Genomic DNA, 22,149 nt, shown 5'->3' with positions numbered 1-22,149 from the left:
GGTAAATAGTGCTTTTTGTTGAAACTCTGTGATTCAACAAAACTCATCACAGGTAGGTTGGCTGTAGCTGTACCAACAGTCTAAGAATTGGGAGTTTCGAACTGGGTGGCAGAAATGACTTTTTTAAGAGAGAGAGAGAGAAAATGGGTGCACATTACCCATATTTTCCACTGAGAATTATTTTCCACTGTTGCTTCAGTCTTTCAGGGGAGAGCTTTCTCAAAGGTCCTTCTGGCTTTTCCATTCACCAACCTCTTTTCTTGTCCTGCTGCCTAAAGTACATCACGGTCTTCCTTTGCTGAAGAACTTGGCAGCCCAAAGTGGCACCTGCTAAAAGTTCTTAAATTACTTTCAGTTCCAGGACAGCTGCTGATTTTTTTTTCTTTTTCTTTTTCAGCATTGGAGAAGAGTCAGTTGCCTCATAATATATGCTTTAAGCTCCTGGGAACTTGATTTCCTCTTTTGCTGTGGAACAACCTGTGTTCCTCAAGGATAGGCCCACCAATGCAATCCAGATGTTTAAGACTATACCTCCCACAGTTTCTTGCAACTGGCCATACTAGTTGGGGCTGATGGCCAATAACAAAATATAATTACTAAAGGGGACTATCTTGCTAAGCAGAATTCCTCCCCTCTGTGTGAGGCAAAACAGTGTGAGTTAGAAGGTAGGTCTTCTCAGTAGGTCTTCCCACATTGTGGAAAATGCTGTCTTCAGAGATACATCTGGGCTCCAGCCCTTCTTTATATTCTGGAAGACCCATAAATCCATTTTATCTCTGTGAGCTGGCTCATAGGGTGGTTATAAAAGGCCATCTAATTGTAATGTAGTACTGTTGAATATTTTAATATTTATGTGATCATGTTACATTATGTTTTCTTTCCTGCACTGCCCAGGGTCCTTTTGACTGAGGTACTTTACAAATACTGTAAATAAACAAAAGACAAAATGGTGAGATTATTCCCTGGGACCTTCCTTTAATTCTCTTTTAACTCCTCAGGATGCTCCCTGTCAAACCCAAGGTGGGTTTATTTTCAATGCAGTGAGCTACAGTGCTCCAGCCTGGCAGTTCCAGAGTGGGTTAGGAAGTTGTCTCATTTGAAACCTTGGTACTGCAGCCTTTCTCAACCTGGCAGTCTCTAGATGGTCTTGCTATATTTCTTTTGGCCATTTTCTTTAAAAAAGATGAGAGTGGCAATCCACTGTAACTGGAAAGCAGCAAATTACAGAAGGCTGACTCTGCATAAGACTGCTGCTGATGTCCAGGGGAACCTCTGAGTTATGAAACTTGCTTTTTTTGCAGCTCTACTCCCAAAGATGATACTGCCAAATTTTGACAGTTCACTTCCAAATCAGAGGCTATGGATTCAAAGGCCTGTTGAATCTGGGGACATTCCATTTTTAGCTCTGAACAAGTTGTGTTCCCCTAAACATACTTGGCTCACACTTCTTGTTGGAACAGCAAGTGAAGGTCACGTTCAGGAGAGCCTTGGTGCAATTACATCTTGTGTGCCAATTGTGACCATTTTTTGTATCAGGAAGCTTTGTAGATAGTCATACAAGCCCTTATTATCTCATGAGTTGCTCTACATGTGTATAATCTTGAATATCATTCAGAAAGTTCAGCTGGAACAGCTTGCATCTGCCAGTATAGTTATGGGTACATCATAATTTGCCCATGTGTCACTATTACTTCAGGAGCTGCATTGCCTGCCTGAGCTTCTGCGCAGCTCCCCTCCTTTTCTCTGTTTACCTGGAGATTATAAGCCCCTTTGGGAGAGGAATCAGATCACTTGCATTCCACAGACTCCCATGCACATCAATAGTGTAACAGTGTCAGAAATGTTCTCTTTAACTAGTTGCTAGATGAGTTTTGATATCAATTAACTGTGCATAGTACATTATTCATGCATTGGCAGCCTTTTCCTCAATCTCCCAAGCCTTTCTTTAAATAAGCAAGCGTGCTCTCCTGGCTACCTATCAAGGCACTGGGGCACTTCATGTAATGAATAGAACACAAGCCAACCAGCCCACCTATTGGATGATGGAAACATTTTCCACAGCTGCCTCTTCAGCATTCTGGCCCATCTACTCTTCTGTGGCACAGAGAACACAGTAGCCATACTGTCGTTTCTTCACTGGCTGTTATTTCTTCCAGTACTGACAGGGTAAGGAGGCCAAGAGAAGCAACAGCCTGAACCAGATTGCTTATTTGAACTTTCTCTCTCTGGCACCAAACTAATATTCTTCCCTTTTGTCATGTGTTTACGGTGGACCAAACTCACTGAAAAAAATTCTCAGATGACTGACAGCACTCAGACAGGCAGGACCTGCAGTGAAAGCAGCCCGTTTGAGAAGTTGCGCGAGTGTCACACCCAAGCCGTAGGCAGCTGTCACTTAAGAGTAAAGATCCAGGCTGAATGAAGAAAGTAGCTAAAACCTGAAAGTTTGCCCATTTTCAGGCAAAGGTCTAAGTTTAACATAAAACCTTTATCAGGTGATGAAAGCCATAAGAAAACATTTTCTCCCTAGGGCAGAGGTGGAAAATACATTTGGCCCTCAACCTGTTTCTTAGCCACTACAAATCATAACTTCAAAATTCAATGGGTAACTGTCAAATGTATGGAAATATCATTTATTCATTGATGTTTACATGATGGTAAAGGAGGTAAGAGTGCTAAGATTCTGATAGACTTAGCACATCTTTTTTTAAAGCTGCTCAATCCATTAACTAGTGAAAAAGCTAGAAGTTCCAGCCTCACTCTTCCCAATGATGCCACTGCCTCGTCCACTTGAGACTTTGGTATTGCCCAAATAATTTTTAAAAATAGCTTCAAGGCATACAGATTGCCTGCCTGGCTCCAGCCCAATCATATGAGATAGTGGCAGAGAGTGATGTGGGTTTGATCTTCTAACCCCGGGAGTTCCTTACAGCAGGATCGTTGCCTTGCAGCTCAGTTGTTCAGTCGTTAAGTCATGTCCGACTCTTCGTGACCCCATGAACCATATTGCGCCAGGTCTTCCTGTCCTTCACTGCCTCCCTGAGTTTGCTCGTTTCATGCTCATTGCTTCAGTGATGCTATCTAACCATCTCATCCTCTGCCATCCCCTTCTCCTTTTGCCTTCAATCTTTCCCAGCATCAGGGTCTTTTCCAAGGAGTCCTCTCTTCGCATTAGGTGACCAAAGTATCTGAGCTTGACCTTCATTAACAATCCTTCCAATGAGCAATCAGGGTTGATTTCCTTTAAGATTGACTGGTTTGACCTCCTAGCAGTCCAGGGGACTCTTAAGAGTCTTCTCCAGCACCACAGTTCAAAGGCATCAATTCTTCGGTGCTCAGCCTTCTTTATGATCCAGCTCTCACAGCCATACATAACTACTGGAAAAATCATAGCTTTGACTCAGTAGTGCCCCAAATATGAAATCTACCTCCCAATCCACTACCTTTAAAGCATTTATTAGATGCATATCCCATATGTGCTTCAGGAGTACGATAGCATTCCCTCTTCCAAGTCTTCTCTGCAATAACTCATTAGATAGACAGGCAAAAGGACAGCAGCAGGTCCAAAGTAATCCATAACTGAGGATGGACTTGAACATGGGTCTTCTAGTCTTAAGCACCACATCATACTAGGTTTCTGAACTGTGGTTACACTGACTTGTGTTAAATACACACAAGAGCTAGAGAAGCGGAAGAGGAAGAAGAGAGAAGAGAGAGAGAAGAGAGAAGATAAAGAAAGGATCATTAAAATATTTATCAGCATGATCTGTAATATAGGATCCACTGCAGCTATGCTTAGATCCTTTTCCTGAGACATCTCATTTTTATTAAACAGATATTGTTGAACAAATACAATATTAGGAAGACAATAATCAAGATACACAAAATACCATAATGTCTGCTATAGCAGTTTGACTTGGCAAACTACAGTTCTAAAGAATTGCAAGAGCGCTCTCTTCTGTCCACATGTTAATATTCTTTTAATATGACAATGAAATAAGAGACATGTTCAAAAAATGGCAACAGTGCCAAGCACAGAACAAAAAGCTTGGGGTATCTTGATATTTTTATTGTTATGGCATGTGTTTGGAGAGACTGAAGTCTATTGCAATATATGCCATCTTTACATAAACTACATAAATGTGTCCCAACACCATGGACTAAATCCAGAGACAGACTTCTGTTATTATTGCCCTTAGCTCTTCTCCCCTTCTCCCACTAATCCTCTGCAATACTGCTCTAGTATGCCCCCAGTCTTACTAGACAGATTCAGGGCACAGACAAAGGGGAGAGGAATTGCATATACCAATGGAATGGACACATCAATGCCCACCAAATTTCAGCCTGGGTGTCTCCTTTTGCTATTCACTTGCTGGAAAATGGAAATCTGATGTCAACATCTTACGTGTCCTGGGAAATTGAAGGACTGTGGCTATAAAATCAGGCAGACATTGAAATATAACCAATACAGCCAGTTCCAATTGTGAATTGTGCTAAATGAGAAACCTGACCAGTTCTTTCCAGCACAGTTATAGAACATGGATAAATGTGCAATTAAGCAGTAGAGTTAGCAGTAGAAGTTCTCATTAAAAGTTGATGGATGTACCTGTCCCAGAGAACTTCAGTGAAGTTAAAAAATGATCTAGGAATGCCTGTGATGTTCTATCACTGTACAATAATGTCTCCTTAGGCCTCCATGGATCCTCAATTTCCAATTAAATGTCGGGAAGAGAACATGAGGAAACTTCAGCCTTGGGGCTGGATAGGTGGGTGTAGCAATGCTATTATCCTTACTGAGGGCAAACCTAGCCTTGAGAAATGTTTGACAACTTCCTCCTTCCACTGGAGGAATTCAGATCTTCCTCCCAACTTTTCTGCATAGGGATTTGGAGGAGAAATTTCAAAAAGTCCTTTTATACTCAGCTCTAGATTTATATATCACACTGTGCCATTATGTAGTTTACTGAGTGTTGGTTTAATGTATTCTATGAATCCAGCCACTATCATTTGATGTTGCATGTATGACTTTAGTTCTGTTACCAATGGGAAGAGAAATTTTTTGGCCTGAAATTTCGAACTACAATTTCCCTTGGGATCAACCACTGACCTCACTGGCTAATGGGAAAATAGTCCACACATGCAGGAGACTATTAGACTGAAGGCTGAAACAGATAATCAAATTCAGACCAGGGGAAGAAGCAGCGTATGTAGATAATCAATTCCTATCAATTCCTATTATACAACAGCTTCATAGAGGATGTAGAAATATAAGACCATTTGTATTATATTTGCATCATGGGTTAAATTGGGGTAATTGATTTGGGTTTTACTAATTGTCTAGGGTTCAGTCAGTAAAACTCAAATCAATTACCCCAGTTTAACCCATGGTGCAAGTCTGAAATCCAAGTAGCTATGCTTCTAATTTACTATCCCTGCAAAACTAACAGAACTGGATGAAATTTGTAAGCATACCAACACCTTACAAGGGAAAGAAATTTCAGAAAAACACATGAAAGGGTAACTTTTCCCAATTTGGTCTTTTCTTTTTTAAATGTTTTTTGGGCAACTGCAACCACACAAGTTGCAAGTTTCTTAGCAGGGATTACTCATGTGGTTGCAACTACAGCCCCACAAATAATCCCTGCTAAGAAACTTGCCACACTTCTGTAGAGTATGTGTCCACATTAAGGAGGAATCATGTGTAGTGGCAATGTGGAAGACCACTGTATTTCGAGGAGGTAGTGACAGCTTTTAATTTCTCCTTCATATTAAGCAGCTTAGAGTTCATTCTGAGTCATAATAATGTCTAGCTGGCTTGTTTTTTACTTTTGCTCGGTAAATCAAGAAAAGGGAGGAATCTTCACATAGTTGTAGAACTTCAAGATTATTTAGGTTAGCTCTGGCTTATCTGTACAGTTCCCAGACATTCCAGGGTTCAATCAGGTCACATGCTGAACAGGTGTATTATCTAGCCAAGGTCAGGTCCTGCAGTCTGGGTACCATGGAAACCAGGTCATGAGGTTTTCGTGCCAGACTTTGATAAAAACATTAAGGTTGCCCCTTGAGCTTGGAGCTTCGACACAAACCTAACACTGGGTGCTGTGTGAATTGGCTGTCTTGGGGTATCTCCACTGTTGTTCCACTGGAACTCTGGACAGCTGAAGGGAGATTGGTTGTCATCTTGCTTGGTATGCTATACTTTTATGTTATATGCTTTTCTGTTTCTGTTTAATTTGCCTGCTAATTTTGACAGTAAAGCTTAAATTGTGTTTCTGTTTAAATCTATCTGCTAGAGTTAACAATAAAGCTTAAAATCTCCTTCCTTACTGGGGTGTTTGTCGTCTCTGGATCCTAAAAGAAACAATTGTCTGGCACCTGGCCAGTGCTTGGCAAAACAATACGCTCATCTTTTTTCCCTACTCCCTTCCATGACTCCTGGCAACTCCCTGGAGAAGTCCCCAGTTTTCTTGGCAAGGTTTTTCAGAAGTGGTTTGCCATTGTCTGCTTCCTGGGGCTGAGAGAGTGACTGGCCCAACATCATCCAGGTGGCTTTATACCTAAGGCAGAACTAGAACTCATGGTCTCCTAATTTCTAGCGTGATGCCTTAACCACTGCACCAAATTGGCTCTGTTCCATGAATTCTCATTATGAATATGAATATGTGCGCACACACACATGTACTGTATACGTATATTCTCTTCTGAAGAATGCTCAGCAAATGCTGATAATTTAGGATCAAATCAAGCTTTATCCCAAAGCCTAAGAATTGTTCAAATACTGCCCTAACAAATACGTAGTTCTGAGCAAAGCTGTTTTTTGTAAATGTTGTGAAGTCAAATAATTCTAATTTTTTCAGCTGTTTGACAATTCTACTGTTATAGTTTGTAAATTTCCAATATTATGGGGACAACTTTTGCGGGCCTATTCTGTAATCTGTATACTTCAATTAAGACCTTTACAATCCTTTCCAGTTCCTTTTGAACTATTCTGCTGTTATTTGGCATTGTCCCATCTGTAAGTAAAACTGGCTTTTCTTCAACTACTGTGATGTCCAGCGTGTTGGGTTCTAAATCTCAAATCCATCTGAATTTGGAAGTCCCATAGAATTGTTACATGTTCATTGTAGAACACATTTTCAATGTTATGGTCATACTAATAACTTGGGACATCAGATCCATACTTTTTACACAAATTCCAATGTACCCTTTTTGCCACACAATCATATTTTCCTACACCTTATTGGGTAGTCATTGGTCTGGTTTTTCTCTTTATGTAATCTAAATTTGCTGTGTCCAGGATTCTGCCCCCCCACCCCTCTTTTCATGGCATTTCTTGCTAGTGCTTGTTCTTGTCCTGCAAATATTAATACTTCTGTTTCCTTCTTGACTAAACCAACCTAAAGCCATTGCCAAATTTTGCTACTATGCAACTTATCTTCAGTTTCTTTCAGGTACTGACCGTGGAGAAGATCATCTAATTTTTCATTTGCTGTTCTAAATGCTCAGTTGTATATGCTGCCTTTGATTATTTCACATTAAAAATGTTTTCCTCACAGACATTTATTAACATCCTCTTTGCTTTTATGTAATTATTTAGACCTCTTTCATCCTCCACTGTTTCATCCACAACCCCAAACACCATTTTTTATTGGTAAATATAAATGATCTGTGTTTTGGGGGGATATAAAGTCTGATGTATTGTTATAAGTTTTTGGTTTTGTGATCTAAAGCATGTAGTTCAGCTTGTGTCAACAAAACCTGTTGTATAGTAGGACAGAAGGACAGCCTAAATATTAATGGCTTTGATTGTATTACTGTCATTCAGCTTTGATTTTAATGTTTTCTAACTTTTACATATTTGGAGTTGCTTTTCTTTTTCACTTGGGCATACAAAATATTGTTGGCTTCTAGAACACCAAATGCTTATAATATTCCTCCACTGTCAATTCCTTATTTATTGCCCGTTTCTAAATAGGCGGACAAGAGTTAAAGTGAATGAAAAACAATTTCAAAACCTTTACTTTCTACAGAATTGGTAAAGATAACAGGAAGTGCAATAGGACCAGAGTGGGTGATGGTGGTGGAACAAAGAATGGCAAAGGTAAAATAATTTTAACAGCCAGCATTTCCTAAGCAGGCACCCAATGCCACATTCTTTCAGATGTGGCAGACTCCTCCAAAAATTATCTCTGCAGATTCCTGGAGAGAATACTTGTGGCCCCTGAGAGGAAAACAACTAGCAAAAATCACTGAACTCTACAAAAGCCCTGCCATCTGTAATATTTTGCCATTCATTCTGGAAAGCATAATTTCCTAGAAAGCCCTGTTAAAACCAATCACTGATTGAAGCTGGAATCATCAATCACAAAATTACATTCCTCCTTTTCCTCTCACCCTTGCAGAATCTTCCTGTTGAGAGGCTTGGGGAGAAGTGTCATGTGTCTACAGAAACTGATACATCACTCCATATCATTAATATATCCTTGGAAAGTCCAGATATGAATTCAGTGAATTGTTCTGCTTAGGTATTGGTTTCATCCAGACCAATGCACAGTTTATGTTGATCCACTTTGCAGTTGCACAACAGAACCTAAAATGGGGCAATACTGAAGTAGATTTAGTTAAAAATGATTGCTGAATTAAACCCCATTATGTGCCAGCATCACTTCACAATAAACAGAAGAGATAGGGCAAAACCTGGGAGAATGCAATTTACTATTCAGTTTATTAATCTAGTTCAAATGACAAACTTTGGAACTTCTACAAGGAACAAATTTTCTGTACATTTTATCAACTAAGTTTATTTACTTTTTTATTTAAAAGCCAGAAGACAGTTTTGAAGTTCTAAAATTCTTATTAAAACACTAGAAGTGCACTTAGAGTACAAGAAAAAAAAAGTACTTTCATGGATTAGGATACCTAGCTCCTGTGAATTCTGCAGGTGACTGGCAGAATATTTCTACTTGCTCAAATACTGAAAGACAATGGCCAGGATCCAAAGAGCCTACATGCATGCAGAAGGCACTTTTGTGCATCTATGTATGGACAGCTTTCCCTTCTGACTCCTTTAGGGGTTATTCTAAGATGGGGAGGAGCACACAAGGGTCTGCTGTTGGAAGAGGTAACTTGAAGAAGGCCCATGATAACATAGGCACTCTTTATATCTTGGCCAACCTCACCAGAAACATCACTAATGATCCAGTGGAAACTCCTGAAATACTAGCCATCAGACTTCTTGATCAGTGCTGAAGCATAAATTAAGCAGTTCTTTCTAGAAGGCAGCATGAGCAGTTGGCAGTTAGATCAAGACACCAATGCCAGATACGCTATGTCACTATTGGCTCTGGGCCATCAACTAAGTTCAAAGGAATCATCTTCCAGAAGGTCCTTCTCACATACACATTTAAGCTTCAGATCAATACCACATGACTCCTGAGCCAAATATGTATGAATCAATTCTGTTTCTAGACAATCTACACTCAAGGTCAGCACCACATCTATTTAGTGCAAAAAGCTGTCATTGAATGCATTTAATTATATAACAAAAGCATCCATTATTTAGCTCAGTTCTTATATGAATTTGCCTCTTATGGGCACCGTAGTTTTTTCATTCTGAACATGGCTTGCTTGTGCCACCCTAGGATTAAAAATTTAAATTACTTGGGACTAATCTTCAGACACTGTAATACATTCAAAAGCATTCACCATACCCCAGCAAAACCTTGTAAGTCACTTCACCACAGCAATCTTATTCCATTTATTAGTACTCTGAGTAAACGTGATGGAGTAGAAATGCACCTGCAACTTCGTTTCAGGAGACAGTGAAGCAGTACGTGCATACATTCTGACTCAAGATCAAGGCTCCCAGGTACATATATAGTCTGTATTTGTACAGCTTTACAAATATTTCCATTTCCTACTGAAAACACAGATATCGGGGCTAGTTGGTATCATCCCTGTTTGCCATATTTGGCCTCAATCAACACATGGGCAAAATAAAATCAATTATCTTTAGAACTGAAGACAATGTGAGAATCGGAACTGGAATTAACCTGCACTGTAAGGATTCACAGCAGCCTCTGAATTCAGGATGTGGCAATTTGTATGGCATGATTTGTTAAGTATATGAAATATTTTATTGTCTGCATGGAAGCCTCACTTATGAATATATGGCATTTCTGCATTAGACAGAAGCACAGTTTACACAAAGCATAAGAGGCTTTAATATTTGTTATACCTAAAGAACCAGATGTTAAAGTTTGCACTATTGTTGCTATCAGATTGTTCTGAATTCTAGGCATAGAGGTAGAAATATATAAAGTTGTATTTAGCCTTAGGAAGCCAGAAATGAAATAGTAACCTTGAATTATTCATCTTTCAGGAGCCATACAATGATCTCTTCATAGTTCCTATCTCAACTCTGCATAAATGTTCACAGTCAAAATATGCATTAAAGATAAACACCACCCTCAACTATTGTACAGTCAGGAAAAAAACAATGGCTTACTATATTAGAATTTCCAACCAGGGCTTTATATATTGTTGAAGGCTGACACCTACTTCTGCAAAGCTGGATTTGGTATCAAATTCCTAATTTATTAGAAATGAAATCCTGTATCTGGATTGATATCTGAATCTAATAACCAGAGTTTCCAAATATTTAGGGAACCTGGGCTTCTAACTGATGATCCATGTTAAATAATACAATAACATTAATTTAAATAAAGGTGCTTATAGGCTAGAATTATTTTTAGGCTCCTGACTGTAAGCATTCAGAGCTGAAACAGATATGAGAAGCAAAATATATCCAGAGATGAGTAAGAAAAACACTCCTTGGAGAAAGTGAGCTTCAACAGAAAGTCCATTAGAAAAAGCAAAATTAGAAGTATAAAGACAGGAATAAGAACCATGGGGGAGCCTTCCGTTTAAGTTTGTGTGTGCCAAAGTATCTTGGACGAACTCATGTCTGTGGTCTTTTCTCACTAATGGAAGCCAAGTATTAAGAATACGTCTTGCTTCGTTCATTGATCCCTCAAGGAACGCAATAGGACTTGGGCCATCATATCATCTTCATCAGCATCATAATCCTAAATACAGAAGACGTAAATATGCATGAGTGGACAGATTCTGCCTAATTCCAGAACTGATCACAGCTGCTCAAAGGTGGCAGGACTGTAGTAGCATATAAGACAAACAAAGGAACAGATGATTTACTTGTAGCTTCTCTAGCAGTAGAATGTTCTGTCATCAACTCATTATCTAAATAAAAGTTTGTGAAGGCTCAGGTCCAGTTACAGTATAGCTCACTAACTGCCTTTTTATATTGTTTGAATTATGAGGAGCCATACTTTTAAAAAGCCACACTATTTTCAAACTGGTAGAACAAGACTAATCAGAAGTTAAAAAATATTTTGCTGCTCCAGATTTTCACACATAGATTAAGACCAATTATAACTTACCACAAAAGTATCATATGAAAACTGGTGGCGTCGCTGAAGATGTTCCATGAAGTTAGCACTTCTGTAGTGTGGATCTCCCCATGGCATTGATGCACAGATTGGGCAAACCTGGAAGAGTTGGTAGTTTATTCACCTATGCCCTTTAGTTTTTGCATCTCATCAGCGTGCATTCTAAACCGTGTCCATCAGCATGTAGGTCACAAAAGTCCCTTAGATCAAAAGAAGTTCTGTCCATGAAAGTGATGCTAAATTCTCCCAATATTAACCCCACTTTCCCTCAGCATGCTGCATTATACAGATTCAAAATTTACAGAATGCTCATTTCTTCTCCAGACCATATGATCTGGCCACTCCAGGGGAAGAGTAGTAATACTTCCAGAAAACTACCAAACTACTCCTGAAATGGACAAATGTGGTCCAGAGGAAGAATGATCCCTGAATTTTAAGTTTTGTATATTCTTAGTGTCTCACATTGTCTTAATCCAACCTGAGCTCCCACCAGATATATGGACTTTTAACTTCCTGGGTTCCCAAACATTGCTGAGAATTCTGAGAGTTAAGTCCATACACCTACAGGGTGACAAGACTCTGAAGGCTTTTCTAAGGATCCTCAGATACAGATTTTCAGCAGGCACAAACAAATATAGTGGGAAGGAGAGATAGGTCATCTCCTCATCAAGTATCTCAAACATATATCTGGATAGTGAATTTCCTAAATGTTGTTTCTTGAAATATTTAAGGTTCAACATATATCACAAAGTTGGTGATCTTTCAGATATTATGATGTCTGAGAGTTCTGGTACAGTTTTTTGATTAAACAAAATTCAGAACAAGTAAGACATATTTAGGAAATTATGTTGCTCCCTTGTCAAAATATTTAGGGTTCTGAACTGTCTTTTTAGGAATATAAGTTTTGCTGTGAGATTATTAGTTCCCTCCTTCAAAGGCTTCAAGTGTTTGAAATATGTGCTATATAATAATAATAAAAAAACAGCCTTCTTATCATTAAAAAAGACTAAAACATAACTCTTCAAGAAAACCTTTGAGACAATATTGTAATTTGCCCTAAATACATGGGTTAGCAGGCAATTTTCCCCCTGGAAGCCAGAGTATGAATTTTTGGCCTGTAAATGATGCAGCTGGTAATATTATGACACTGCCAGAGAAAAGGACCATTTTTAAAAATCTGTTTCTGGATGTAAAGATTTTTAAGGGTGAAAATGGGTACTTTAAAAATCTGCAGAGGCTGAAGACAGCGATTTTGTCACTCAGCCCCACCAAATGTTAAAACATTGGCCTGATTAGGGGGAGGGTTAAAAGATTCTATGGAGTGAAATGGCTACCTTAAATCTTTGCAAAGTTTAAGGCATCTGTTTCACCTCTTAGGAAAGTTCAACTTCCCCAAACCAAAAAAGGCTGAACTTTTTAGCTCCATCCAACTTTAGGGAGCACAAACGGGATGCTGGGGGACTGAATGCAACCTACGGTTTGCTCACCTCTAAATCAGATTATGCCATGAAAAAAGCATTAATTACCACTCGCTTTGCATCGTTGCCGTGATAGTTTTTGCAGTGTTCTACCAGTCCTTCCTGGTCCAGGTTTTTTTCACTGCAATAAGGGCAAGGAAATGTAAATCTATTGGGGACACTCCTGCAGGAACACAGAAAAAAGGCCTTTACTTTTTGGAAAAAAATACATAAAGCAAAACATTCAGAAACAATTCATGAATACATCTAAAGCTTTTTCTGTAGCTGTAGAAGATCCCTGCTTCTTAGTTTGATCAAAGCAACTTGTTTGAGAGAGGAGGAAGACTGATGGCAATTACAGCCAGAAGCATTTCACAAACAGATTTATAGCTCTCCCACCACCAATATGTGGGTCTGATATAAAAATTCTATTTTCACCAAAGTTCATTTTTCAAAGCCTTAAAGTGAGCAATGGTTATATCAAATTTCTTGGGTTCCCCATAAAGCAAAATATATCTCACATAGCATTCTGGACTACAATTGTTAAAAATTAGAGGTTCCTTTTGGGGAACACTTTCAGTATTAAACCTAGTTATCCTGTGTAAACTTTCAGAGGACAAAACAGCAAGTAAGCCTTGATTGATAAGGTAGCAGATTTGGGAGGAATTCTGCATCATACAAAAAGCCATATATCAGAAATGCACAATCAGCAAACCACTTCCCATCTCTTTTCATTTCTATTCAAGTGGTAGTAAGGGCTCAGCTGGAAGAAGGGAAAGGGAAAGGGAAAGGGAAAGGGAAAGGGAAAGGGAAAGAGGCATCCCTTACTTAGAGCAGATTTTTCTCTCTAGTCATTTGTTCAAGATAAATAAATACCAGCACACGATTTAAACTTTCTGAGCAGGCATGCTGTAATTCACCTGGTATTCTGTAGTGGTTCTTTAGTTACAGCTTTAACACCTTCCATTATGTAATTCTGGTACTTTGAACAAGCAGCTGCATGACTTCGCAGCTTTGAGAGATACATCTGTACAGAAAATATAACAAAATATTCACTTTTAAACATAGTCACACCATGTTCCTTAGCTTAAACCTGAAGTACATTCGGGGGCTGTACAAGAGAATTTGAAAGCACCTGACTACAGTGCAGTACACGTACAGTACTATAACAATGTATAGTTATAGAAGAGAACAATAGGCTAAACCAATGCATAATGTTCCAGCAAGGCTGAAGGGTCTTGCTTAGACAGCCAACACATTGTTCACCTGAGCACTGTCCATTCTTATCTTTCATTCTCCAGAGGTGCAGCAGGCTACTATTTCTCTTATATGGCAAATTATGTCTTCTATTTGCTACTAGGCAAAGTGCAGTCAACTAGCGAAAACATCAACTTATCCAATTTAAAATTTGTATTGTGACAGGGTTTCATTAATAATGCTGCAGATTATAAGTGAATTCCAATAAATTGTGGTACAGGTTTTAATGTTCTTCAGACTTTTTCGTTATGTGTTTTTTTAAACATTTTTAATAATTCTAGTGCTCAGAAAACAGGAAATGATTAACTTCCAAATCTCATTCCCCACTGAATTTTCCATATATAATAATTTACTTAAATATTTAAGCAACTTTTTTATCTATCAAAATTTTCCAATAGAAAATATTAATATTTACAAGCAAAAACTAAGACAGTCACAGTATCTCAATTTATTTACAAATATTCAATGCCATGCAGACTTACATTTGTAAGTTTAGAAATATAGATATTTCTAAAATTTGCATTAGATAGGCACTGAATCCAACTTGCTGCAGTAGTATATAGCTAGATAAGCTATGAACTCCCACAAATTAGGTTCAAATTACAAGCAATCAATTTTGTAATGTTTCCTAGTAGCACCAAGTAATATTTAAGTTAACTATTAAAACTATTAACAGTTTTAATACAGCATACTTACATAGAGTGTTGTAAAATGGTATATTAAAATATGTGAAATTGAAACTCAGCAGTATAGCTAACAGGCATTCAGTTGAAATACAGGAAATAAATATACTTTAGAAAAACCATCTGAAGACGACTGTACTCCAATTTTGCTTTCAGTAACATCTGACAGAAACCTAAAATCAGCAAGTTCACTTAGAACCTGATAAGGGTACAGCACATTATTAAGAGTGCCCCCATTATTTCTGAACTGAAATTTACTGTATTATCTGAACTTTTAATTGCAAAAGTCTTCTTACAAAGGGTGCGCCATGAAATAAGGCAATACAAAAAGGTAATTCTACTCATGAAAGAACATTAGGTCAAAACAACCACAAAAATATCAACTTCTAAGATGTCAGCTGCTTTGGAGAAAAAAGTGAGCATGATTCTGGGCATCACAACTTGAAAAGGATAGTAACAAACTGAAGCAAGTTCAAAGATGGCTCTCACAATAGTGAGAAATCTGAAAATCAAGTCCTATAAGGAACAGTTAAAGAAACTGGGTATGTCTACCTACAGCAGAGATAGCTGAGGCTATATACAATAGCAATCTTCAAATATCTGAAAATTAGCTATCATCTAGAAAGGAATGGACATTCTCTATTTGTCAAGAGGGCAGGACCAGAATTATTGGACAAAAAATCCAAGGAAGTTGGTTCAGGCTACATGTGAGGAGGAACCTCTGGCTGCATAAGCTGTCAGCTAGTGGAAAAAGCTGCCACTTAGTCAGTTCTCCTTCACTGAAGGCCTTAAACAGAGGCTGGATAATCTTCCAGAGATGCTGCAATGGATCCTGCACTGAGCTGGGGTTTGGACTACAGGACTTCTAAAATCATTTCCAACTCCATGATTCCTTAAACTGTCACATCCACATATATTTTACATTAAGAAATTCACAAAAAATTGCTGAAGGCACATTATGCCAATACTTTCTATGAAAATTATTTCCTTTCTTAAAGGAAAGCAGTGAAAAGTGACATGAGGATTTGCACAGGGTTTTCACCACTTTCACAGCAATGAAAACTCTGTGTTGTGGCAAGGTCTGCTGACTCTAGAGTGTTTACGTAACTGATTGGTCTTATGACAAGTTCTACAAATTTTATTTCTGATGCTCTAGCAGAGGCAACGGAAGAAGTTAAGTCACTCCCTTTCTGGCACTTCTTTCAAAGATTTGAATTGGCCCTTCCCCATCCCACAATCCTTTCTGAATTCTAAAACAACAACAATTGCTTATCGGGACAGAGTATCAGTATATTTATTTGTATCTATATTCATTCTATGTAGAGATAAATATAGTTGTTTTTCATACTTTTTGATTGCAGCCATTACAAGTGGCCTCTGTCATTTCAATTTGTTTTTCCAAATCCAGAGCTCTGCTGCCATGAGACAGGGTACTGCGGCAAACTCCACAAACAGGCTTTTTGGGCTTAAGACATTCCTGAATGCATGGCGTGCAAAAGCTAACATAAGGGAAAAAAACAAACATATAAACGTTCATTGAAGAAAATACAGGCATGTACCCATTCTCCCCCTTTCTACTGAACTAAGCATACCTCAGCAATATATCCATGCATAACAATGTAACTTTAAAGGGGAAAAAACATCATGTACCATAGTACTATTTTAAGTATCAATAAAAATTGCTTACGGCTTCATTAATGAGAATGGTATACTTAACTGTACACTGTCAAAAGGAAATATGTTCGAAGATGAAATATTGTTACAATACAATAGTAAGTATTGAATCCTGCTAGTCTATTAGCAGAATCTTTTATACAAAATAGTATCTCCAGCATAAACTTCATTAAGGATGCATATATCTAACAGGATTTGAAGTAGAAAGATCCATGCTGGTACTGCAACAGAGCTTATTATATTCTAATCCATCCAGTAAGCAGGTTCAGAGAGAATTAAAAAGTTAAAATGTAGCAAATCAATATAATACACTTAAAAAACAGCTGAGGAAAGATAAAATAGATAAATGCCACTGTCCCAGTATAGTGTGGGTTTCATACCTAAAATCAAATTATAGCAAAGAGAGAAAAGACATGTTAAAGTTCTGAAGCACGTTAGATTATTTCATCTGGAAGCAATTTAGAAATTACTGTACCAACATAAAGATGAAAATGATCTTATTTACTCTTGTAAAATTAGACAAAGTTCTGAGCACATATTAATGTACAGCTGATAATATTTGGTAATATACAGAGTTCAAGAGAAGAGTTGTGAAGACCTGGAACAAGATGTAGTTTCCAATCCATCACATCCAAAGTGTTTGTGACCATGGCCATACTGCATACACATTAACAACAAAAAAAAGATGCATACAGGTGGAAGAAGAACAAGATAATACTCCCCTTACCTCAACTAGCAGCTGTTCATCCCCATAGTTGTAAAAATAGATACCTGACTACCTCTTTGAAAGATTCACATGTCATCCTCTCAGGAATAGACAGTATAAGGATGAACTGTCATGTCAGTTCCTAAACTGCTTCAAATATCCTAGTCTAGGCTCTGCGTATCAGCTCATCTTTAGTGAGCAAAATATGCTAGTTCCAAAAACACTTCCTTAGAAAAAAAAAATTATAGTTCCAAAACTAGTGGTACTTATTTTTCTTCATTTCCATATCTACAGAACTGCTACTGTACTGGGCCATTCTAATTCCAAAGCTCCACTTCAAACAAAAACTACTGTATTTATACAGTAAAGGGACTTGCTATATTCAGCACCTGCTCCTGTTATTTCTATTTCCCACGAATTTTTAAATAGGCTCTGTTCAATCACTAGATATCTTTCTTATGCTTTCTGAAAATCGCATTCAGTCACACCTAAATCCCAGGGAGGTATGACTAATCTATATATTACTTTTCCTTCTCATTTTAAATGTCCTTTCACTGGGACTTTGTCTTCCAAGAGAGATAAATTGGTCTTTAGCTTCCTTGCAGACTTATTTGCTGTATCTTTCCTGTTCCTAATGGCTTATCATGGAAACCTCAGCAAGATTTGAACAGAAAATAGGTATCTTGAATGCTACAAAGGCATAATAAGCAGATAAAGCAAAACTACTAGACCCTCTCATTTATGATTGTGAATTACAGTAGTAAAATCAACAGAAAGAAATGCCTCACTGACAGCAGTTTCCCTCTCAAGTCTATTCAATCTTTGTTCTTCGTCTTACCTATCTACTTTTATCTCAAAAAAGTGTCAGTTACAGAATTTCAGTGAGGTGACCCAAGGATTGAACTCCATCATCTTTAAAAGCTTTGCACACAAATTCTGGTAAAAAAACAAAACATTGTGGGCAATGTTTAAGATTACATCAGCAAAAATTCCTCCTGCATGGCCACTAAGGATATGGGCCTCTCTTGGATTCTGCCCACAAGGCCATTTCGTTTTCGCTTTATGAAAACAATATTAATAGCTCTGTCCTATAGCTAACCACCAGGGCACAATTCTTGAAAATTCAGGTTCCACAGTAATATCTAAAGAGAGACTGAGGGGCTGCAACGAGTTAAGAAGTTGCACAGTTCATTATTTTATTATGATAAAAGTTAAACATAGGAGAAGAAACAAAACCGAAACTCGGACTATCCAACTAGAAAAAAGTAGAGGCGCCGATTTAAGATTGCCCTGCCCTTACGGGAATTTTTACAACAGTTGTCCCCGGCCTGGTTCTTTCTAGACACGCTGAACTTCCACCAACCCCAACCAACAAGCCCACGTTAAACGTGGAAGATGGCAACTGAGGTCCAACATATTGGGAAAATACCAGGCTGGGGTAAGGTTATTCCACCCGCTTTGTTCCTCACACAAGTGAGCTCAACCTCCAGCTCCAGCCAGGCTTTCGGACCCGACCACTCTCCGTTGCCATGGTTACCCAGTCATCTCACACGACCCCCTCTGGGGTGATCTGGCTTCCCCTCCTCTTCATACTCACATATGACCGCAAGGCGCTCGCACAGGACTCTCAAACACCTCCAGGCACACCGGGCAAGTGAAGCGAGAAAGCGGATCCACTCGCTCCCCAGTCGCACCCTCCGGCAACCGAGCACTCGCCTCGGCCAACGCCATCTTCTAGAATGACTTCCGCGAAGCCGCTCTGACTGCCCCACAACACCGCTAGCGCGAAGCTAGAGCGAACGACGGCGGCCTAAAAGGCCCAGACAGTGTTCGACCACGCCCATCACGTCGCGAAAGGGGGGAAATGCGCACGCGCACGCCGAGGAACGATTGCTGCTGGTCGCGGCCGAGGCGGGAGGAGTAACGCGGGGGTGCTTGGAAATACAGTAAAGGCGGGAGAAACGCTGACGGGAAGACTCGAAGTGGATCACCCGTTAGAGGGAGATGCGGGGGCTAAATAAGTTTACTCTGGTTTGTGTGTACACATTGCAATAAGCTGTGCTTTGTTTTAAGGGTGTCTTGTCGAACAAGCCATAGTCGGCAGGTTGACTTTCCATGCTAAGCAACAAACCGTGGCTTTCAATGTAGTGGCTGGATTTTCATATAATTGCAAAGCTAAAAGCAGCCAGACCTGAGTATGATCGAGCAAGATGTGTGTGAATCGAACCACTGTTGTGCCTACTGCTTCTGCCCATCAAATGAAGATAAAAGTTTGCAACACTTCTTTGTTGGAAGTCTAGCTAGTATACTGAACTTAACTACAGTTCTTAGGGTAGGTGGATTGAAATTTGTCACTAAACTTTTGTATCAAGAATTTGTTCTTTGCTGTATTTGAAAAATCAAATACAAAATGAAATTGTTATCTTTGCATTACACAGTAAAAATATGAAGATTGAACAGAGACCTGCTTGTAAACAGCAAACAAACTACATCAATCATCTTTTTCTTAAGAAAACTGTCTGCTTTTTCTAAGGGTGTTGAGAAACCCATGCATTAATTGCAATGATTTTTAAAGATTTTTAATAGTCTCTTTTATCTGGATCTCTAATAGGATTGATAACTATAATTCATATACTGAGAAATCAGCCAACACAGCTAGTTGTCAAATCATTAAGGCTGATTCATGTGCTAAGATTTGGGTCAACATATAACCCAGGTAATTGTGGCTTGTACAAAAACCATGATTTATAATGATGATATATGAACATGGCCAATGTCTTCTACCCCTCTGGATTTCTTTGGTCTTTCTTCTAAAAAATCTATTAAAAAGAAAACATGTAATAGATGCAAATACATTTTGTTAAGTGCTTGATTTGATTGAAAGAATCTGTGAGCATAGCCCAGCTACAAAACTATTATCTTTGACAATTCCCAGCAGGATTAGAGCATTGGTACAATAATTCTTGTCAACAGCCTAGTAATTATACTGACTCTTTTAAAATAGATCTATTTCTTATGATGTGTTTATTCTTTAAATACAATCCTGTCTTTTCTCCAGGAGTTCAAGGTTACATATATGGCACTGTCTCCTCTAGCTTTTCTCCACAACAACCTTATGAGGTGGATTGGGCTGAAAGAGAAAGAGGGCCTAAACTCAATTCAGTAAGCTTATTCAAATGTCAGCAAATGTTGCTTATTCAACAAACCATGATAAAGCTTAGTGGGATGTGATGAGAGCAAAGCTCAGCTACTGAATAGTAGGATCACTGATTAAGCAAGAGGCAAATGTACAAAACAAGATCAACAGCTCTCATGACTGTGTGTGAGAGAGGGAGAGGTAGAACTCCAGGGACCTGTGGGCTACAGGCCATAAAGCAAGTGCGGAGGGGGGAGGAATTAAAAAGGTACAAAGTGGATGATTTAAACCAGCCAAGTGGATCAGAATGGTATATAGATCCTCAGGCCACTAGTCACAAGTAACAAGATTTTTCACAGTATTAGAATGCTAAAATGGATCTCTCTTGGTGCATTCTTGGAGATTACCTAAATATTCAGCATTTGTCTTTGTCCTCAGAGAAAACAGCACTTAAAAATACCCAAAGGGGTGGTTTATGAAGATTCTCAGTCATCCAGGTGGAATTGTCTGGAGGCTGAGGGGTTGTTGGCTGATCTCTTGATGTGAACTTAAGGGATGGAGGATGTGTTAGTATTTACATACATTGTTACTCATGTGTGGTTTTGGAGTATTTTGTACAGAATGGTGATATCTGTAACATAAAGGTAAATTTACATTACAGATATTATCATTAGAATGGTAAAAATCTGTAAATTGTAATATAATAGGAGACTGTGAGTTCTAGTTCCGCCTTAGGCATGAAAGCCGGCTGGGTAACTTTGGGCCAGTCACTCTCTCTTAGCCCAACTCACCTCAGAGGGTTGTTGTTGTGGGGAAAATAGGAGGAGGAAGGAGTATTAGATATGTTTGCTGCCTTGAGTTATTTATAAAAATAATAAAGGCGAGATAAAAAATCTAAAAAAAAAATCTATTAATTGACCTATTCTAAGGATGGGGGTCTTCTTTGCCTTCTCCTTATGCAAGAAGATAGTAATACAAACATTAATGATGGCATTGCTTTCTAACATTTTTATTTATATAACTGAATTTTGATTATATTGAAACAAATATATCCTTTTTCTCCCCAAATCAGGCTGTTGCTTCTGAACTACTGTAGATAAACTACAGAAATGGAAATTTAGGTCCTGAAGCCAACATGCAATTTCTTTATATTGTCCTCACTGTCTGCAGATCTCAAACACTCAAGCTGATGTTGTCTTGTGTGAGTCTGAAACTCACAGAAAGCACGGTCAGCCAATCATTGCTCAATCTAAGCTAGTAAATGGCTAAGTGTAGGGAACATCAGTCTCACTCTATCAAGCTGGCCACCCACTGAATCTGGTGACCCACCTTGAGCTTCCAGTGCTCCAAGAATCAAACAGTCCTCCTCCCTTCCACACCTAGCCAGGTAACAAAACATTTGCAAGAAAACAACCAAGCTCAGAGAACCCCAAGGACTCCACAGTTCAACCCTGAGCTACACATACTCTCTTCTATTGACACCCATACATGTTGTCCACATGTATTTGTGTACATTTCTCTGGTAGTTTGCAAAATATTCCTCTTGACAAGGAACAGTTGCAAGGGAAGATTGAGACCATTACCAAAGGCATTGAGAAATGTAAAACGCATTCTATTCACCATGATTCCAGAACAGGACTGAAAAGCAGGAAGGTGGCATTCTAACCAGTACTATAAAGCGTATTACTAGAGTGCATCCCAAGAGGATTCCATAACAGTAAAATTGCATTTAAGGGCTTTCTCCCTTATTAATTTAGAGAAATATATA

At 38.7% G+C, this 22,149-nt stretch overlaps 1 protein-coding gene across 1 annotated transcript; it reads right to left on the bottom strand.

The window, feature by feature from the left end:
* Positions 1–8,708: 8,708 nt before the first annotated feature.
* Positions 8,709–19,067, bottom strand: RNF114 (ring finger protein 114). The gene is made up of 6 exons (XM_007432490.4): positions 18,843–19,067; positions 16,214–16,364; positions 13,846–13,952; positions 12,995–13,109; positions 11,460–11,567; positions 8,709–11,087 (listed from the first exon to the last, which is right to left on the bottom strand). Exons 1-6 carry the CDS (start codon positions 18,974–18,976, stop codon positions 11,022–11,024), a joined length of 681 nt encoding a protein of 226 aa, XP_007432552.1. The 5' UTR covers positions 18,977–19,067; the 3' UTR covers positions 8,709–11,021.
* Positions 19,068–22,149: the final 3,082 nt, after the last annotated feature.

This window comes from Python bivittatus, unplaced genomic scaffold, assembly GCF_059951505.1.
Source record: "Python bivittatus isolate LINGU-HERP-01145 unplaced genomic scaffold, Pbiv_v1 ctg000700_np1212, whole genome shotgun sequence".
Lineage (NCBI taxonomy): Eukaryota > Metazoa > Chordata > Lepidosauria > Squamata > Pythonidae > Python > Python bivittatus.
The sequence above is the reverse complement of the archived record's forward strand: the minus strand, read 5'-3'. Positions and strand labels throughout refer to the sequence as shown.

Excerpts from the sequence above, each read along its gene's own strand:
- RNF114 (XM_007432490.4), bottom strand. The coding sequence starts at position 18,976 with ATGGCGTTGGCCGAGGCGAGTGCTCGGTTGCCGGAGGGTGCGACTGGG. Across the intron at positions 16,365-18,842 it reads CGAGCGCCTTGCGGTCATAT|CTTTTGCACGCCATGCATTC; the intron begins GTGAGTATGAAG and ends CCCTTATGTTAG. Across the intron at positions 13,110-13,845 it reads GAACCACTACAGAATACCAG|GAGTGTCCCCAATAGATTTA; the intron begins GTGAATTACAGC and ends GTGTTCCTGCAG.